This window comes from Otolemur garnettii, unplaced genomic scaffold (assembly GCF_000181295.1).
Source record: "Otolemur garnettii isolate 467f Iridium unplaced genomic scaffold, OtoGar3 scaffold00064, whole genome shotgun sequence".
Taxonomy (NCBI): Eukaryota; Metazoa; Chordata; class Mammalia; order Primates; family Galagidae; genus Otolemur; species Otolemur garnettii.
The window spans coordinates 10,551,677-10,567,580 of NW_003852459.1; the positions used below are offsets into that span (position 1 = coordinate 10,551,677).

The 15,904-nt window shown below is 38.6% G+C and overlaps 1 protein-coding gene across 2 annotated transcripts in view; it reads right to left on the bottom strand.

The window, feature by feature from the left end:
• Nucleotides 1-486: 486 nt before the first annotated feature.
• Nucleotides 487-15,904, bottom strand: part of NEB (nebulin) — a 212,936-nt gene continuing 197,518 nt past the window's right edge. The window contains exons 140-149 of one of the 2 annotated variants that reach the window (XM_003793019.1): nt 12,091-12,183; nt 10,453-10,545; nt 10,070-10,162; nt 9,647-9,739; nt 8,656-8,763; nt 8,366-8,549; nt 7,955-8,047; nt 6,745-6,897; nt 6,098-6,204; nt 487-1,088 (exon numbers count right to left, since the gene is read on the bottom strand). In XM_003793019.1, the coding sequence (XP_003793067.1) occupies nt 915-1,088; nt 6,098-6,204; nt 6,745-6,897; nt 7,955-8,047; nt 8,366-8,549; nt 8,656-8,763; nt 9,647-9,739; nt 10,070-10,162; nt 10,453-10,545; nt 12,091-12,183 (1,191 nt within the window). In that variant the 3' untranslated portion in view covers nt 487-914. The remainder of the gene's footprint in view (nt 1,089-6,097; nt 6,205-6,744; nt 6,898-7,954; nt 8,048-8,365; nt 8,550-8,655; nt 8,764-9,646; nt 9,740-10,069; nt 10,163-10,452; nt 10,546-12,090; nt 12,184-15,904) is intronic. The other variant, XM_012807124.1, reaches the window with a different exon arrangement.

Sequence of the window (15,904 nt, forward strand, 5' to 3'; positions counted from 1 at the left end):
AAGACACCCTAAGTTTATCACTTGAATCCCAGCGTTGTGCACAGTGCCTGGCAGGCAAGCGTACTCTCGATCATTCACAAGTGTTTGCACACTCAGCATTGCTATAGCTGTAGAGTAACAGGGACACATCTTGCTTTTTAGGACGTATCAGCTAAAGTATCCTTTAGCATGAAGCCATTATTGGTGGCTCTCCAATATACTTTGCCATATACTTTGCCATATACTGCCAGCACACCAGATGCAGATGGAAAAGATCCTCAGATCCCACGTTTGTTCCCAAAACTATTACATGTATAAGGGAAGCTTGCTAATACAAGTAGGGATACAGTTTTGAGAACGTCTACTCTTAGGCATTTTTAACAGTACATTAAAAAAAAAAAAAAGAAAAACTAAGTATCCATGAGGGATTTGCTTTAATGAGTGTGTTTACTGGTCAATTTTAAAACCATTAAAAGTAAATAATGCTCATTGTATCAGCAGGATATGTTGCAGAATTATAGATTTTATTAGTTACCACTTTTATCACCAGTTTATATTGACTATCAGCTTTATATTTTCAGAATTAATCCAAGAAATACAAGTTAGCAATCAGTAAGCAAGGAAAAGATGAATATCTCTGCCATGTAATGTGTTTGACATGTTCAGAATATCCATTTTAGAAGAGAAATAAGGTTAACCATTCTTATGACAGAAAGACTCTGGGTTGATAATAGCAATAATATTCCAGAATCATTTAAAATGTCTATTCTGAAATTAAACATTTTAAACACAGAAGAAGGATGATACTACCATAAATCATATTGACACAGAATAACCGTGGCCAACTTGAGAACTTGGGTAATAGTGGAAAGTCTAAACTGAAGTCCAACTGCAGGGGTTGTAGTCCTGCAGACAGGTGTGATTCTCTGAAATGTCTAAATAGCTTCGACATAGTTGGCCGGGAGCATGCCAGTTCTGCCAGTCCTCTGTACAGTGCCGTACATCCAGCCTTCGTCAATGGCCTGGACATTTATGATAGCGTCTCCGTCTTTGAAGGACACCTCATCAGCATCTGCAGCCATATAATCGTACATGGCACGGAAGATTTTCTATTCGTGAGGATGGAAAAAGGGGGAAAATATATATTGGAATTGCAACCATTAACTCTAACCCAGTTGTAAGATTCCTCATGACTTATTCCACAAACTTGAGTTGCATAAAAGAGAATGTTCAACCATCACCAAGAAAATAAAAAGAACACAAAAAAAAATAGCAGAAACTATTTGTAAGTCATACATCTGCTGGGGATTTATATCCAGAACATACAAAGAACTACTACAACTAAACACCAAGAAAAAGGCAAAGGATATGAACAGACATTTCTCCAAAGAAAACATACAAATAGCCACCCAATAGCACATGAAAAGATGTTCAACATCATTAGTTATGAGGCAAATGGAAACCAAATCCACAAGGAGGTCCATTCTGCACATGCCAGAATAACAACAGGTGTTGGGATATGGAGAAATTGATCAGATCATCAATTGCTGGTAGGAATGTAAAATGAGGCAGCCACTTCTTGTAAAGCATCTGTCAGTTAATTTAATGCATGTTTATAAATACAGAGTTACATATGATCCAGCAATTCCACTCCTAGGTATATACCCAAGAGGAATGAAAACAGGTCTGCAGAATAACTTGTACATCCATGTTCATAGCAGTGTTACTCATTTAAAAAGTGGAAACAACCCAAATGTCCACCAACTGATGAATAAATAGATAAAATGTGGTGTATCTGTACAGTGAAGTAATACTTAGTGCACAGAAAAAGAAATGAAGTATTAATAATACACAACACAACACGGATGAACCTCAGAACATTAAGTAAAAGGACCTATGCACCAACGTACACATGCTCTGTGATTTCATTTATATGAAATGTCCCAAATAGCCAAGCTTATGGAGTCAGAAAGTAAATTAGTAGATGTCTAGGACTGGATGGTGCAGGAAGGGAGGGGCTGGAGAATAAATGTTGATGGGCACAGAGTTTTGTTTGTTTTTTTTTTTTTTTTTTTTTTTTGGAGACAGAATCTCACTTTGTCACCCTTGGTAAAGTGTTGTGGCATCACAGCTCACAGCAACCTCAAACTCCTGGGCTGGAGCGATTTTCTTGCCTCAGCCTCCCAAGTAGTTTTGACTACAGGCACCCGTCACAACACCTGACTATTTTTAGAAACAAGATCTCGCTCTGGCTCAGGCTAGTCTTGAACCTGTGAGCTCAGGCAATCCACCCACCTTGGCCTCCAGAGTACTAGGATTACAAGCAAGAGCCACTGCACCCAGCCAGAGTATTTTTTTTTAATGGTGCTGAAAATATTCTAAGATGATGATAATTAAACAGTTCTCTAGGGCAGCGCCTATGGCTTAGTAGATAGGGTGCTGGCCCTATATACCAATGGTGGTGGGTTCAAATTTGACCCTGGGCCAAACTGCAACAAAAAAATAGCCAGGCATTGTGGCAGGCACCTCTAGTCCCAGCTACTCAGGAGGCTGAGGCAAGAGAATCGCGTAAACCTAGGAGTTGGAGGTTGCTGTAAGCTGTGTAATGCCACGGCACTCTACCGAGATTGATAAAGTGAGACTCTGTCTCTACAAAAAAAAAAAGAAGAAAGAAAAATTCTCTAAAGAAAACATCATTAAATTGTACACTTTGGATTATGAACTGAATACTATGTTAATTATAAACTATATACTAAAATATTAAGTATAAATCATTATGGTTTATATACCATAAAACTATGTGTGTATATATTCAGAGAAAAAAAAGGGAATGTGTTTGTGGACAGTGCCTATAGCTCAGTGGGTAGGGCACGGGCCACATACACAGAGAGGCTGGTGGGTTCAAACCCAGCCTTGGCCAGGTAAAACAATGACAACTGCAACAACAACAAAAATAGCCGGGTGTTGTGGCGGGCTCCTGTAGTCCCAGCTACTTGGGAGGCTGAGGCAAGAGAATCGTTTAAGCCCAAGAGTTTGAGGTTGCTGTGAGCTGTGATGCCACAGCCCCCTGCCCAGGGCAATAGCTTGAGACTCTGTCTCAAAAAAAAAAAAAAAAGGGAATGTGCTGCTAATTTTATATGTGGTCTTTTTCTCCCTTTTGAGGAGATCAATTTTATGTTGTGGAGAAGAATTTGAAAAACTATACCAATACTGCAAGTTAGCTCTCACTTTGGAAACTTGGGAGCAGACGGTAGTAAAAGCTTCTAAAAGCTATCATGTAGAAATTGTAATAATTTGGAGGTATAAGTAAGTGACACTGCCTGAAGATTCTTTGGAATGTATCATATATTTTTCACACATTCTGAAATATACACATATATATTCAAACTCAAAAATGGATTTTCCCTTTTCCTCTGCATAAGTGGAACAATACCATAAATACTACTCTCGTTTGTTCTTTCCATTTAATACAGCTTGGAAGGCTTTTCATAAAAATACAGTTCTATTTCATTCTTTTGCTGCAGAGAATTTCACATTTTAGTAATATCACAAATAATGTAGCCATTTTCATTTTCCTGGACTTTTATTTGTCACTTTTTTTTTTTTTTTGGAGACAGAGTCTCACTATATTGCCCTCAATAGAGTACTATGCCATCACAGCTCACAGCAAACTCAAACTCTTGGGCTTAAGCAAGTCTCTTGCCTTAACCTCTCAAGTAGCTGGGACTACAGGTGCCCACCACAAAGCCAGGCTATTTTTTTGTTGCAGTTTGTCATCATTGTTTAGCTGGCCCCCCCGGCTCGAACCTGCCACCCTCGGTGCATGTGGCTGGTGCTGTGACTAACCACCGTGCTATGGACACCGAGCCCATTTCTTTTTTCTTATATGAGCATCCTAGTGTTTATCTTTGGACAAATAATTTCTGAAGAACAAGCTCTGAAAGGTGAAAGTATTAGGGGAAATGGAAACGTGTTTAAATTTTTAACAAATCTTGCTACTCTAATGTTCAAACATGATGCAATATGATCATATTTGATTCAATATGCTTTATCACTGTGAAGATTATTTTCATTTGCATATTCTTAGTTACTGATTGTGATGAACACCTTTTTGTTAGCCATTTTTATTTCTCTTGCAACAGATTGTCTATTCCTAATCTCCCAGGTCCTCCTTATTTTGAGGCAGAAGGCAATAATTGTTCAGTGAATTTTAGAGTGCCTTATCTTTTTAGATATCAATCATTTTTGTAACATATGCTGTAAATATTTTCTCCCACTCTGACATCTTCTTTTTGTTATAAAAGCACTTAAAATGTTATGGTCAAATCTGTCAGTCTTTTCCTCTACACATCTAGATTTCGGAACTTGCTTAGGAAGGCCCTTAATACTGCAAAAGTGGTCTCTCTTTTTCTGTACTTCTGCAATTTTGTTTTTTGTATTTAGATCATTGATACAACTGCCACTTAAGTATGCTTTGAAATGGGTATCTAATTTATTTTTTCTGACTAACCTGATAACTAGTTATGCCATGATCATATACTTAACTAACTCAGCCTTTCCTGCTGATTTGTAATTCTTTTGGGGCCCATCTTTGGACTTCATCTCTTTTTGTATCTGTTATCATGGTAAATCCATATCTAATTATAATCGCTTTTAGTTGTGGTATGTTTAAAGGTAAGTATGTACAGGTAAGTACTACTTACTTTATTGATTTTATTTATTTATTTATTTATTGAGGCAGAGTCTCAAGCTGTTGCCCTGGGTAGAGTGCCATAGCCTCACAGCAACCTTCAACTTTTGAGCTTAAGCAATTCTCTTCCCTCAGCCTCCTGAGTAGCTGGGACTACAGGTGCCTGCCACAACACCTGGCTATTTTTTTGTTGCAGATGTCATTGTTGTTTAGCTGGCCCAGGCCAGGTTTGAACCTGCCAGCCTTGGTGCATGTGGCTGGCACTGTAACCACTGTGCTACGGGCACTGAGCCTGCTTCTCCATTCTTGAAGCAAACAATTTTTAAAAATGATATTGGGGTTTTCATTGGAATTGAATTCATTGATTTATTTTAAGAGAAACTGACAAGTTTACAATATTCTCTTCCTTAAATATGTATGAGTCTCAAAATTTGTTTATATTTTCTTTTATGTCCTTTAGTAAAGATAGATCTCTTCAACTAATATTGTTCATGTCAATCATAAAGTGTTATGAATGTTTTTGTAATGTTATGAATGGAATACAGTATTTAAACCCAGTGTTTTAAAGTAGATTGGTGTACTGTGGACATGGGTTGGCTTACCTCTTCAGTATGCTGTAAATTAATGGGGAAGATCTAAGATATGGCATGTATATGTGTGTGTACATGTCAATGTGCATACATACATACATTCTTTTTTTCCAAAGACAGGGTCTCATCTGTCACCCAGGCTAGAGTATACAACACAATTGTAATTTACTGCAGCTTTGAACTCCCAGGCTCAAGCTGTTCTCCTGCCTCAGCCTTCTAGTGGCACAGCCTATTTTTAAAATTTTTTGCACAGACAGGGCATCCCTATGTTCATTGCCCAGGCTGGTCTCAAACTTCTGGGTCCAAGTGATCCTCCCACATCAGCCTCCCAAAGTGCTGAGATTAAAGACATAAAATACTGCACCTGGCCTGTATATATATTCTTAAAGAATGATTCTAAGCTGCAAATGTTTAGTTTAAGATAGTTGTGAGACCATTGAGCCAAAACTGATATTTGACTCTAGCTTTTTTTAAAAAATCATTGAATAATGCTTTTTTATGTTTGTTTGTTTTTAAGAGACAGAGTCCCTTTATTGCCCATGGTAGAGTGCTGTGGCATCACAGCTCACAGCAACCTACAACTCTGGGTTTGAACCCACCACCCTTGGTATATGGGGCCGGCACTGAGCCACAGGCACTGCCCTGAATAATGCTTTTTCATTATTTTGTATTTAGTAATGCATGTCTTATGATTAACGTTAATACAAGATGTATAGTAAAAGAGTATTGTATAAAACAGAAGCATTGGTTAAAAAAAAGACCATAATACTTAAAATCATGCACATATCAAAAAAAAAGATTCATTATTCATTCATTATCATTTTTATTATTTACTTACTCCAGCAGTAGATGGATGAGATGGGATAGAGGATACCGTTGTCTGTTGGGTAGCAACTGAAGAAGATCGTTGTTGTGGGAGTACTGTGGTTTTTGCATGTTTATAAGCTGAAAAGAAGGGAGAAATGTTTTGTTTTTGTTGGGAGGGGTTAAGACAGAGTCTCACTCTGCCACCCTCAATAGAGTGCTATGGCATCACAGCTCACAGCAATCTCAAACTCGTGGGCTCAAGTGACCCCCTTGCCTCAGCCTCTTGAGTAGCTGGGACTCCACCACAACACCCAGCTACTTTTAGAGGCAGGATCTCGCTCTTGCTCAGGCTGGTCTCCAACTCCTGAGCTCAGGCAATCCATCTGCCTCAGCCTTCCAGAGTGCTAGGATTACAGTGTTTTATAAGAAGAAATTGTGGCTAGATATCATTTAGCTGGTGTTTAGTGGCTGGGCAGTGTTCTTTTTCCCCAACTTAGAAAGAATGATTTCCAAGAAGAGAGGATCTAATAAGATTAATGAAAATGAAACATCTAGCTCCACAGTTCTAGTCTCTTCTCTTAGAAGAAAGGATCAAGATTGATTATTGATTTATTTATTTTACTCAAAGCATCTCTTGTAGTAACTGTCAGCAAGCTGGCTGGCCATGACTGCCAGTACCTGATGAAGTTGTAGAGAAGAAGAGGCCTCCATCACTGTAGGTGGATAGGTGGTGGTCAGCAGCTTCTGAATGCTCAGACTTCTCCTCACCCCCACTGATGCTCAGTGCACTGGCAGATCGTGACTGATCTCGGCTCTTGCGCTGAGCTTGGACTGGAAGAGATGTGATTAGAAGTGACGTAACAGAGATGAAATTTCTGTGGCATAATGCCTAAGAGTAATTCAATCTTGGAGATGGTTATTTTTTGCCAAGAATTTTTTGTTGTTATTGTTGCAGTTTTTGGCAGGGGCTGGAGTCGAACCCGCCATCTTTGGCATATGGGGGCCGGCGCCCTACTCCTTGAGCCACAAGACGCCACCCCGCCAGGCATGGTTTTAAGTAGTTTTCTGTGGATTAAACCCTCACAAATTTTCTGACATATGCTCACTAACTTGATATCACAGATTAATGAAATTAATCTGATTGTACAATTAGTACAATTAATTGGTACAGTCAGGTTTCAAATCTGAGAGTCTGTCCATAACTACCACTCTTTCCCTTCACCCTGCCTGTCCGTTTTCCTGGCTCACCAACGTCAACGGATAGTAACATTTACATTCAAACTCCATTTTCAACTTCTCCAGAAGGTCCTTCCTAACTTCCAAATTAATTTAGATACTCTTTCTCTGTGTTCCCAGAATCCTATGGGCAGACCTTTAACACTGCATGTGGCAGGTGTTCCCGCCTCTCCTCATCGGTAGACGAGGGCTTCAGTCCTCTGAGGCCTCGCACTACACACCATGTTTTAACATGGACAGAAGGCATCGAGGTTGCAGCTTGTTCTGTGAAGGAATGATCTTCCTTGACTCAAGAGAGATCAGGAAGTCCCTGAAGATCAAATTCATTACCTTCTCTTTGCCTATGTATTTTATTTTCATTCTTTTTCCAACAGAAAGAATTACTACCTTTTTCTTTAGAGGGGGGAAAAAAAAGAAATGAAAATAATGGATTCTAAAGGAGATATGCAGTGAGGCAATGAAACAAAAATTTTCTCCAAACTTGAGCTTGTTTAGAAGATGTGTTTGACCCATTGGTCAACAAGGCGTTTTATGCTGAATGGGCAACTCAGAAAGCAGCACTCTGGAAGGAAAGAACTTCAGAGCCTAAAGCATTGGCTCTAGCCTACTGTATGGTGATTGTATGTGGTAAGCCTTTTCCAGCATAACATACCATTAATCTTGTGTAAGCTTCGGGATTGAATGTTGTCTTCTGCGGGATCATAGTCAAAAACTGAACCAGGATTAGTACGCCAGACACGTAAACCTGAAAGGGAACCAATGATCAAAGCAGGTATTCTTGGACTTTTCCAGTAACTTGAAAACCAAGTTATTTTTAATTTGAACTTAAACAGTCACAGAGAATAGAATCACTCTTATTCAGCTTTGGGTCATGTCTTACACAGAGAACAAAGATCACGTGGAAGAGAGGTCAGCTTTGGGCGCTGTGAGGTAATAGTAACTTTCCTGCGTACCTAATGAAAACAGATTGAGGTCCTTTCTACGTGGACTTGACATAGGTAATGACACTTTAGTTTTTCTATCCTCCTGAAAGTTGATCAGCCACCCACCCAGGCTCAGTTACCTGTAACAGTTTCCTGATCCTGGTCATTGCGTTTTTGTTCCATTTCGACCACTTTCCTTTGAATACCTCGGTAGTTAATGTCACTGAAATCCTGCATGTTCTTTTTCACTCGTTCAGTGATGGGATCCGTCACCACAGGTGTGAAGCACCCCTTGTGTTTCTCAAAGTCTTCATGATATTTCACCTGAAATGTCAGGAGTTCACTTCACCAAAACATGAGGATGTGACCATTTCCCTTTTTACACGTTCTAGTGGGCTGGCCGGCCAATCCTCGACAATCCCTCACTCACCGTGGAGATATGCCGTTGGGTCTCCCTCACCCGTCTCATCTCGGGAGTATCCAGCACGTAGGCAGCTTTGCCTTGTATCTGTTTCCGGAAGCTATCAGAATAAAGAACCTGATGGAGGAGAGACATGAGTGAAGACATGAATGGTGCCAGCCTAACTCTGAAGCCCCAGAGCCTTTCCAACAGGTGGAGTTTAAGAAGCTGGAGAGGGTGGCTCCAGCCAACTGAAAAGACCCAGGAAGACACATGGCTAACAGTGGAACAGGCCCGAGGACAGGGAGGGCTACAGCAGAAAAGACTTGCTTTCACTTTACAAATGAAACTCATTTTCAAACGATGAGGGGCACAGTATAATTTTGAAAGGAAAAGAAAGAAAATGGCCTCTCAAATTTGCTAGGAATTATGGCATCAGCACCAGCATATTTGATGGTATTTATCTCTAAATCTGACACTAAAGGGAATTCGAAAGAACTATCATTTAAAACAAGTGATCCTTTTTTCTTAGGTTAAGTCCCAATTGCATAATCCAATATACTAACATAAAAATCAAAGTCCTCGAGACGCTAAAAACTCCAAATAATCAAACCCAAAGAAGATATCTATTTGGGAGTGTTACCCATTTCATAAAGTATCTTAAAAATAAAAGACAGCAGAAGATTGAAGATGTTAGGAACTAAATTTGTTATAGTGGGTTATGTAAAACTACCTTAATTAAAGTGAAAAGGGGGAGAAAACATTGGCAATTAACTTGTTTAGTATGATCATTTGGAATCTAAAAGCATAGTTATGTCAACTTTAGTGTAAATTTTCAGTTGAATAAGAAAGTGCACATTTTTATGGTGTTAAAGTGTTATTTTTCAAGATATTGCTTTTCTATCTTTTTTTTACGTTTTAGTGTTTTTTTTGTCAGCTGAATGAGAAAGGCATGTTTTTATGATGTTAAAATGTTATTTTCCAAGTTGTTGCACTACTCCTTTTTAACCCTAGAAAATACCGAGCTAATGTTCTCTTGGTTGCGCTTAGCTCTCTCCATCTCTGGAGTAACAGGTGTCGGAGTTGCTTTTCTCATATTCTCTTTGTACAATACCTAGGGGAGCCAAGAGAGCATCCAGGAATCAGAGAACAGAACACATGTCCAGAAAATCATCATGTAGCTGGTGTTATGGCTCAATTATGTCACACTCTAGAAGGAATCCCTCAGGCCGAGAAAGCCATTAAAATGTTACGGTAGAAAGCAACAGATTAAGAAAGAAGTAAAATCAGTGCGAGCTGGTGGGATTGGGTGCTGGTTTTTAAGTAGATAAGGAAGAATTTCTCAAGGTACACGTAAGTTTTGGAAACACTGTGAGATAAATTAGTGGGATAACCATGTTTGCCGGGCTTGTTAACATTGTAACATTTTTCCTCTCTGAGATACCGAGCTAAAGTTTTCTTGATTGCGTTTGACTCTTTCCATCTCGGGAGTAAAGGGTGTGGGGGTTGCTTTCCCCAGGTTCTCTTTGTATAACACCTGTGAGATACAAAGTGGTACCCGAAAGTCACTAGGAAGCAATATTTACTAATAAATACAATGCGACTGGGGGGGGGGACACTATGATTAATCTATTACTATTAGTGAGAACAGCTCTCAGGAAGAAAGCTTAAAAAATAGCTAATGGCAATGGTACAGGTCGTATGAGATTTAGATGCAAAAGTGACTGGCATTTGGTTTGTTTTTAACCTGGGATGGGGTTAGGAGCAGGCCAAACTGCAGGGGTTACTTTGCAAAATCAAAAGCACTTTTGGTTCTCAAGACAATACCGAGCTAATGTTTTCTTGATTGCGTTTGACTCTCTGCATCTCTGGAGTGACAGGGGTTGGGGTGGCTTTCCCCACATTCTCCTTGTACAAAACCTACATGAGTCCAATGGATCCAAAACGCCAGAAAGAAAAAAAAGAGTTACAGTTACCAAAAGAGGAAAGGGAACAACAGAAAACTTTTGAGGATGCTCAGGCTACCCAACTGACTGGGCAATAAGGTTAGATGGAAAGCAGTACCTTCCCAAAGGGAGCTGAGCATGGTTGCAGCACGATACACATCTCCACGCTGGGACCCTGCCCTACACGCTTGCGGGTGGCAAAAGAGAGCTGTGGTGTTCTCCCACTGTTATTTCACCATTAGTCTATCCATGTCAAACCCCAGACAAATTAACTGAGCAGGAGTTACAGGCCTGGGCTTGGAATCACACTGAGGGGGCTGAGACTGCTCCGGATATAGTAGCTGGTGACAGGAACTTTTCGTAGCAAACTCTCATAGACATGTCAGCAAAATTGTAGGTACTCAGACAAGGCAGAGTTTCCTTACTTCTTTTTCCTTGTCCTCTGTGTTCTGTTTCTTGAATTAGTTTAGTACAACATCGAGCTTTATCCATAAGGAAAAATGTTTTTGGCACCTACGTTGCTATTATAGCTATAGGAGACACAGTAACACATCGTGACAAATCCTCCACCTCCATGTCTCCCCTCAGTGTCATTCCTGGAAACACTGGAGATTTAGGAAGTGGCATTGAAGAGGAAGAAGTCTGTGAAAGTAGTGGTTCTCAAAGTGGGCTCCCTGGGACAGCGTGTGGGGTTACCTGGGAACTTGATAGCAATGCAAATCTCTGGCCCTATACTGGACCAACAGAATAAGAAATTGGGGGGCAGTCCCCAGGAATCTGACAGTGTAAATGTGGAGGGCAGCAAGGCTGTTCACAGCTGAGAGCTGAAGTCCCCACACAAACCTCAGGTCCTGATAGTTTATGAACATACGTAATATCACAGACTACAGACTTACAGAGCTAGCAATTGAAGACCGTGTTAAGAATAAATTTGAAAAGGAATGAAAAGTAGTAAAAACAAAAAGATGTTCCAGTGACACTTTTCCTTTTAAGAAAATTGACAATCAATTGCTCAAACCACTACTGGATCATAATTTAAATCATTTTCCTTGAAGGAAAGGATCAGTGGTTATTTTTCCCAAGGTCTCTTTGTCCAGATCTGACAGAGTAAATTAGAACCTGAAGTCATCCAACAAAACACAAGGAAACCACGATTCCAATATTCAAGACAGAGCTCTCCTTATTCATTCCCACCCTGAATTTCAAGAGTACCTAAGACAAAGAGACCTTGGGGTAGTGGGTAGAGAGTAAGTTCGGGAAGAAATAAGCAAAAGGATGTTTTATGGAAACATCTGTTACTTTTTAATATTAGAAGTTTCAATGATGGATTAAAGCAATCTTGTTATTATGGGGTTAGGCTTGGAGAAGCCCCAAAGAAATAAGGATAAATGTGGTAAAGAAATTCACAAAATTTAAGTGGTTTTTCCAAAGTAGGATTAATATGGATTATTTTAAATCGTGAAAGTAGTTTTTTAAGTCATTAAAGAAGTAGTATTTTTTTCTTTTCTTGCCAAAGTACCGAGCTAATATTTTCTTGATTGTGTTTGACTCTCTCCATCTCTGGAGTGACGGGTAAAGGGGTTCCCTTGCCCATGTTTTCCTTGTATAACACCTGTATGATGAGAAAGCATCCAGAAAAACAACCGTAAGGAACATTGCATTTGTTGGAAGGTTAGGGGTGAGGTCAACTTCCTTGTTACAGAATAACAGTAGTCCAAGAAAACAGAAGTTAACGGGTGGTAAGATGCCACATACTACTTTAATGGAAGCCGTTATTGGGATGAGGACACAGCCCCTTGTAGGGAAGCAAGGACCTCAGCTGTGGGCAGGGCCCTTCAGAGTCATCAGTGTTAATTTTTCCATTTCTAGAAGCATGGGGCCTCCCAAACAATCACATAAGGATTTGAGATTGTTAGAACTCAGTTTCATTGTTATCCACACAAACTAAAAGACTCATTATTCTTCTTAAATGTGTATAATCCGATGAAGTCAATACCCACATTAACTGTATTAGAGAAATAAAAAAGGACCAGTGTTCTTTTGCTAAGCTATATTAAAAGCAAAGGAAGGGAAGGGGGTTTAGAAAAAGAATAAATGTTAAGGATCAGTTTAATCCTCCAGTCAAGCGGCCTTTTTTTTTCTTTCCAAAATACCGAGCTAAGGTTTTCTTGATTCTGTTTGACTCTCTGCATCTCAGGAGTGATGGGGACTGGAATTCCTGTCCCCAGGTTTTCCTTGTATAGCACCTGTGTGAGAAGAAAGCACGCAGAACAAAGAAAGAGAACAGTCACTTTCCCACAGCAGCGGGCTGGAGCCGGGGAGCAGGAGATGTGGGAGGAAGAGAGGGAGTTAGAGGAAGTGAAACATCAAAGGTTTTAGAGTCAACCTCGGTGAGCCTAAAGACAGCCCCAAAGCAAAGGAATGGAGGAAGAGCAGGGAAAACTAAGAAATAGGAAAGAAAATTCTGTTATTTTTGTTTTTGAACTCATCTCTGCGGCACCGAGCGAAGAGGGTCATAAAAGGCAGCAATTAGTCTTCCCAGCTTGTTACGAGGAGGGAAGAAGATAGAAACAGACAGACAGAAACACCACCAAGGAAATTATTTTGATTTGAAAATGCTATTAATGAATAGGGATCGTTGGGTTTTACAAACATTGCATATTTAGAGATACGCACAAATCTTCTTTTGTTGACTTTCAAAAGAAGTCAAAGTACTTAATTTTTAGTTTGGGTGAACATACTGGGAAGAATTACGTCTCAGGCAAATGGAGAGCAATGACAAGATGCTAAAAAAAGAAACTTTAAAATACCTGTACCAATTGTAGCAGAGACATAGAAAGTTATAAATAGGAAATGGGGCCAACAATAGGATCTTTGCACAATAATTGTTTTTTAAGCTTTAGGTTCAGAACAAATTTGCCAAAGCAGGATAAAGATGAATGCTCAGACAATGAGACTGTTAAATTTTTAAAAGCTAGAATGCAGTACTGGACACTTTTAAAAACTAAGCCAAAGGGTTATATGTGTATCCATGTTTAGCTAAAATGAGGAAATGGATTCACAGGAAATGGCAGCATTAAGTTGGGAACCACGTGAGTAACATTTTTTTATTTGGATAAGTTGATTAGATTTTTAAAACCTCACCATTAATCTTTTAAAAAACATTTTTTAACATAGTCAAAGGGATTTTTTTTTTTAAATACCGAACTAAAGTTTTCTTGATTGAGTTTGACTCTCTCCATCTCTGGAGTGATGGGGATTGGAATCCCTTTTCCAACGTTTTCTTTATACGACACCTGTACAACACAAGAAAGCACCCAGAAAAAAACAAGAGCAGTCAAAGCAGCCCTTTCGTTTATGTGTAGGGACCTACTATGAAGCTACAGACATCAAACAGGACAAGCAAATCCACCAGGTCAGTCTTCCTGTGCAGGCCCCGATCTGCATGAGAGTGTGTTTTATATTTCTTAGCTGATGTGCCAGTGTATTTGATGTTCATCTTTTTTACTCTAAAATCAAATATAAATGTTTATTTCCTATGTCAGGATATAAGGGAAAAAATACAAATAATTTCATAAGAGCACTAAAATGCTCAATGTACAATATAAAAATTATTTTAAAAATTAGGTTAGCTGGCCAGGTGTGGTGGCTCACACCTGAAATCCTGGCACTCTGGGAGGCCAACGCTTGAGTTCATGAGTTCTAGACCAGTCTGAGCAAAAGCAAGACCCTGTCTCTACTAAAAAAATAGATAAACTGAGGCAAGAGGATTGGTTGAGCTTGAGTTGGAGGTTGCTGTGAGCTATGACACTATAGCACTCTACACAGGGCAACAGCTTGAGACGCTGTCTCAAAAAAAATTCAATTAGCAAATATTTATTCTTACACAGAATGTTTGTCTTATAGTAACAGATATTTAACCTCAGACCAAATCTATATGATATAGCAAAATTGGTCTTTGTTAAATAAGTTCAAGTTGTATAGATGGTCAAGTCTAAAAGCCAATATTTTAAAATATGGTATTGTTTATGTTTATTTTCCACAGTATCTAAGAGACTTTTGCACCACTGAACAATTTTGCCTAAATGCAACCTGAATAAAAATTAACACAAATGGTTACAGAAAAAAGAAGTTGCCCAGGACCATCAAGAGCATTAAGCTTTCAAAAAGATACAAACAATAAAATATTAATCTAATATAGAAGAAAATAATTAAGAAATAATTTTTAAATTTGATGCAATATTATTATTACTTTGGTAATAAGTAATAATAATATGATAAACCCACAGGGAAAACAATGAATATAACATTCCAAAAGACATATTAACTTACACCGAAAATATAACAAAACATTGAAGAATTATTAGTGAATAATAATTAAAAACAAACAGAACAAAAAGACAGTGGGACCAAACAAAGTTACTGATCTAATTATGTGAAAGAATCAAACTTTTAGAAAATATTTAAACTGACAATTAAAAACATTTTGGATTAATCCCCAACTCACTCCACAAAAAATCCAGCTAAATTTTCCTAATGATATTTGATTCTCCATCAAGGCATAAATGAGCCTAAGATCATTGCACAGAAGTTTCACAGACTATTTGTATCTTATAGAGTTTTTCAGCAACAATAATATTAATAAAAGAGAAAATAACATTAAATATAAACTCATGATCTGATTTGTGTATTTTAAAAAAATCAGAAGACTTTGATTTCTATTTATGAGATGGCTTGGTTGAGACAAGAATTAAAATAAGATGGCTTTGGTCCCAATGTTGAATGATGTTGTTTCTCCATACTCCTGTTTACCTGAATCCAATCTACATGAACATGACCTCTGCTCTCAAGCAAGAGCCACCATTTCTACATTTGGCTTCGAATACAGTATCTTTTCTTGGAATGCTAACCCAGAACTATGAGATAAAAGAGTTCCAAGGAAATAAGAGTTTTGGTGTTTGGTTTTTCTTTTTTAGAAATCAATTAATTTCAAATTCCCTGAAGTAACTTAAGATGAAGAGAGAAGGAAAAAAACCAACAAAAAAATTCAAGGGACTGATACAGAAAATATAAAATGTTAGAATCACGTGGTAAGTAGGAGATCCAGAAATTGGAAAGATTCAGTTGGTGAGATAAGGGGAAAAAAAAGATTTTGTTAAATTGATTATTATAAAGGAACGAATTTTGCTTTATAGAAATTATAATTTTTTTAATACGGAGTTAAGGGAGTTTTCTCCCAAATACCGAGCTAAAGTTCTCTTGATTGCGTTTGACTCGCTCCATCTCAGGAGTGACAGGTATGGGGGTCCCCTGGGTCAAGTTCTCTTTGTACA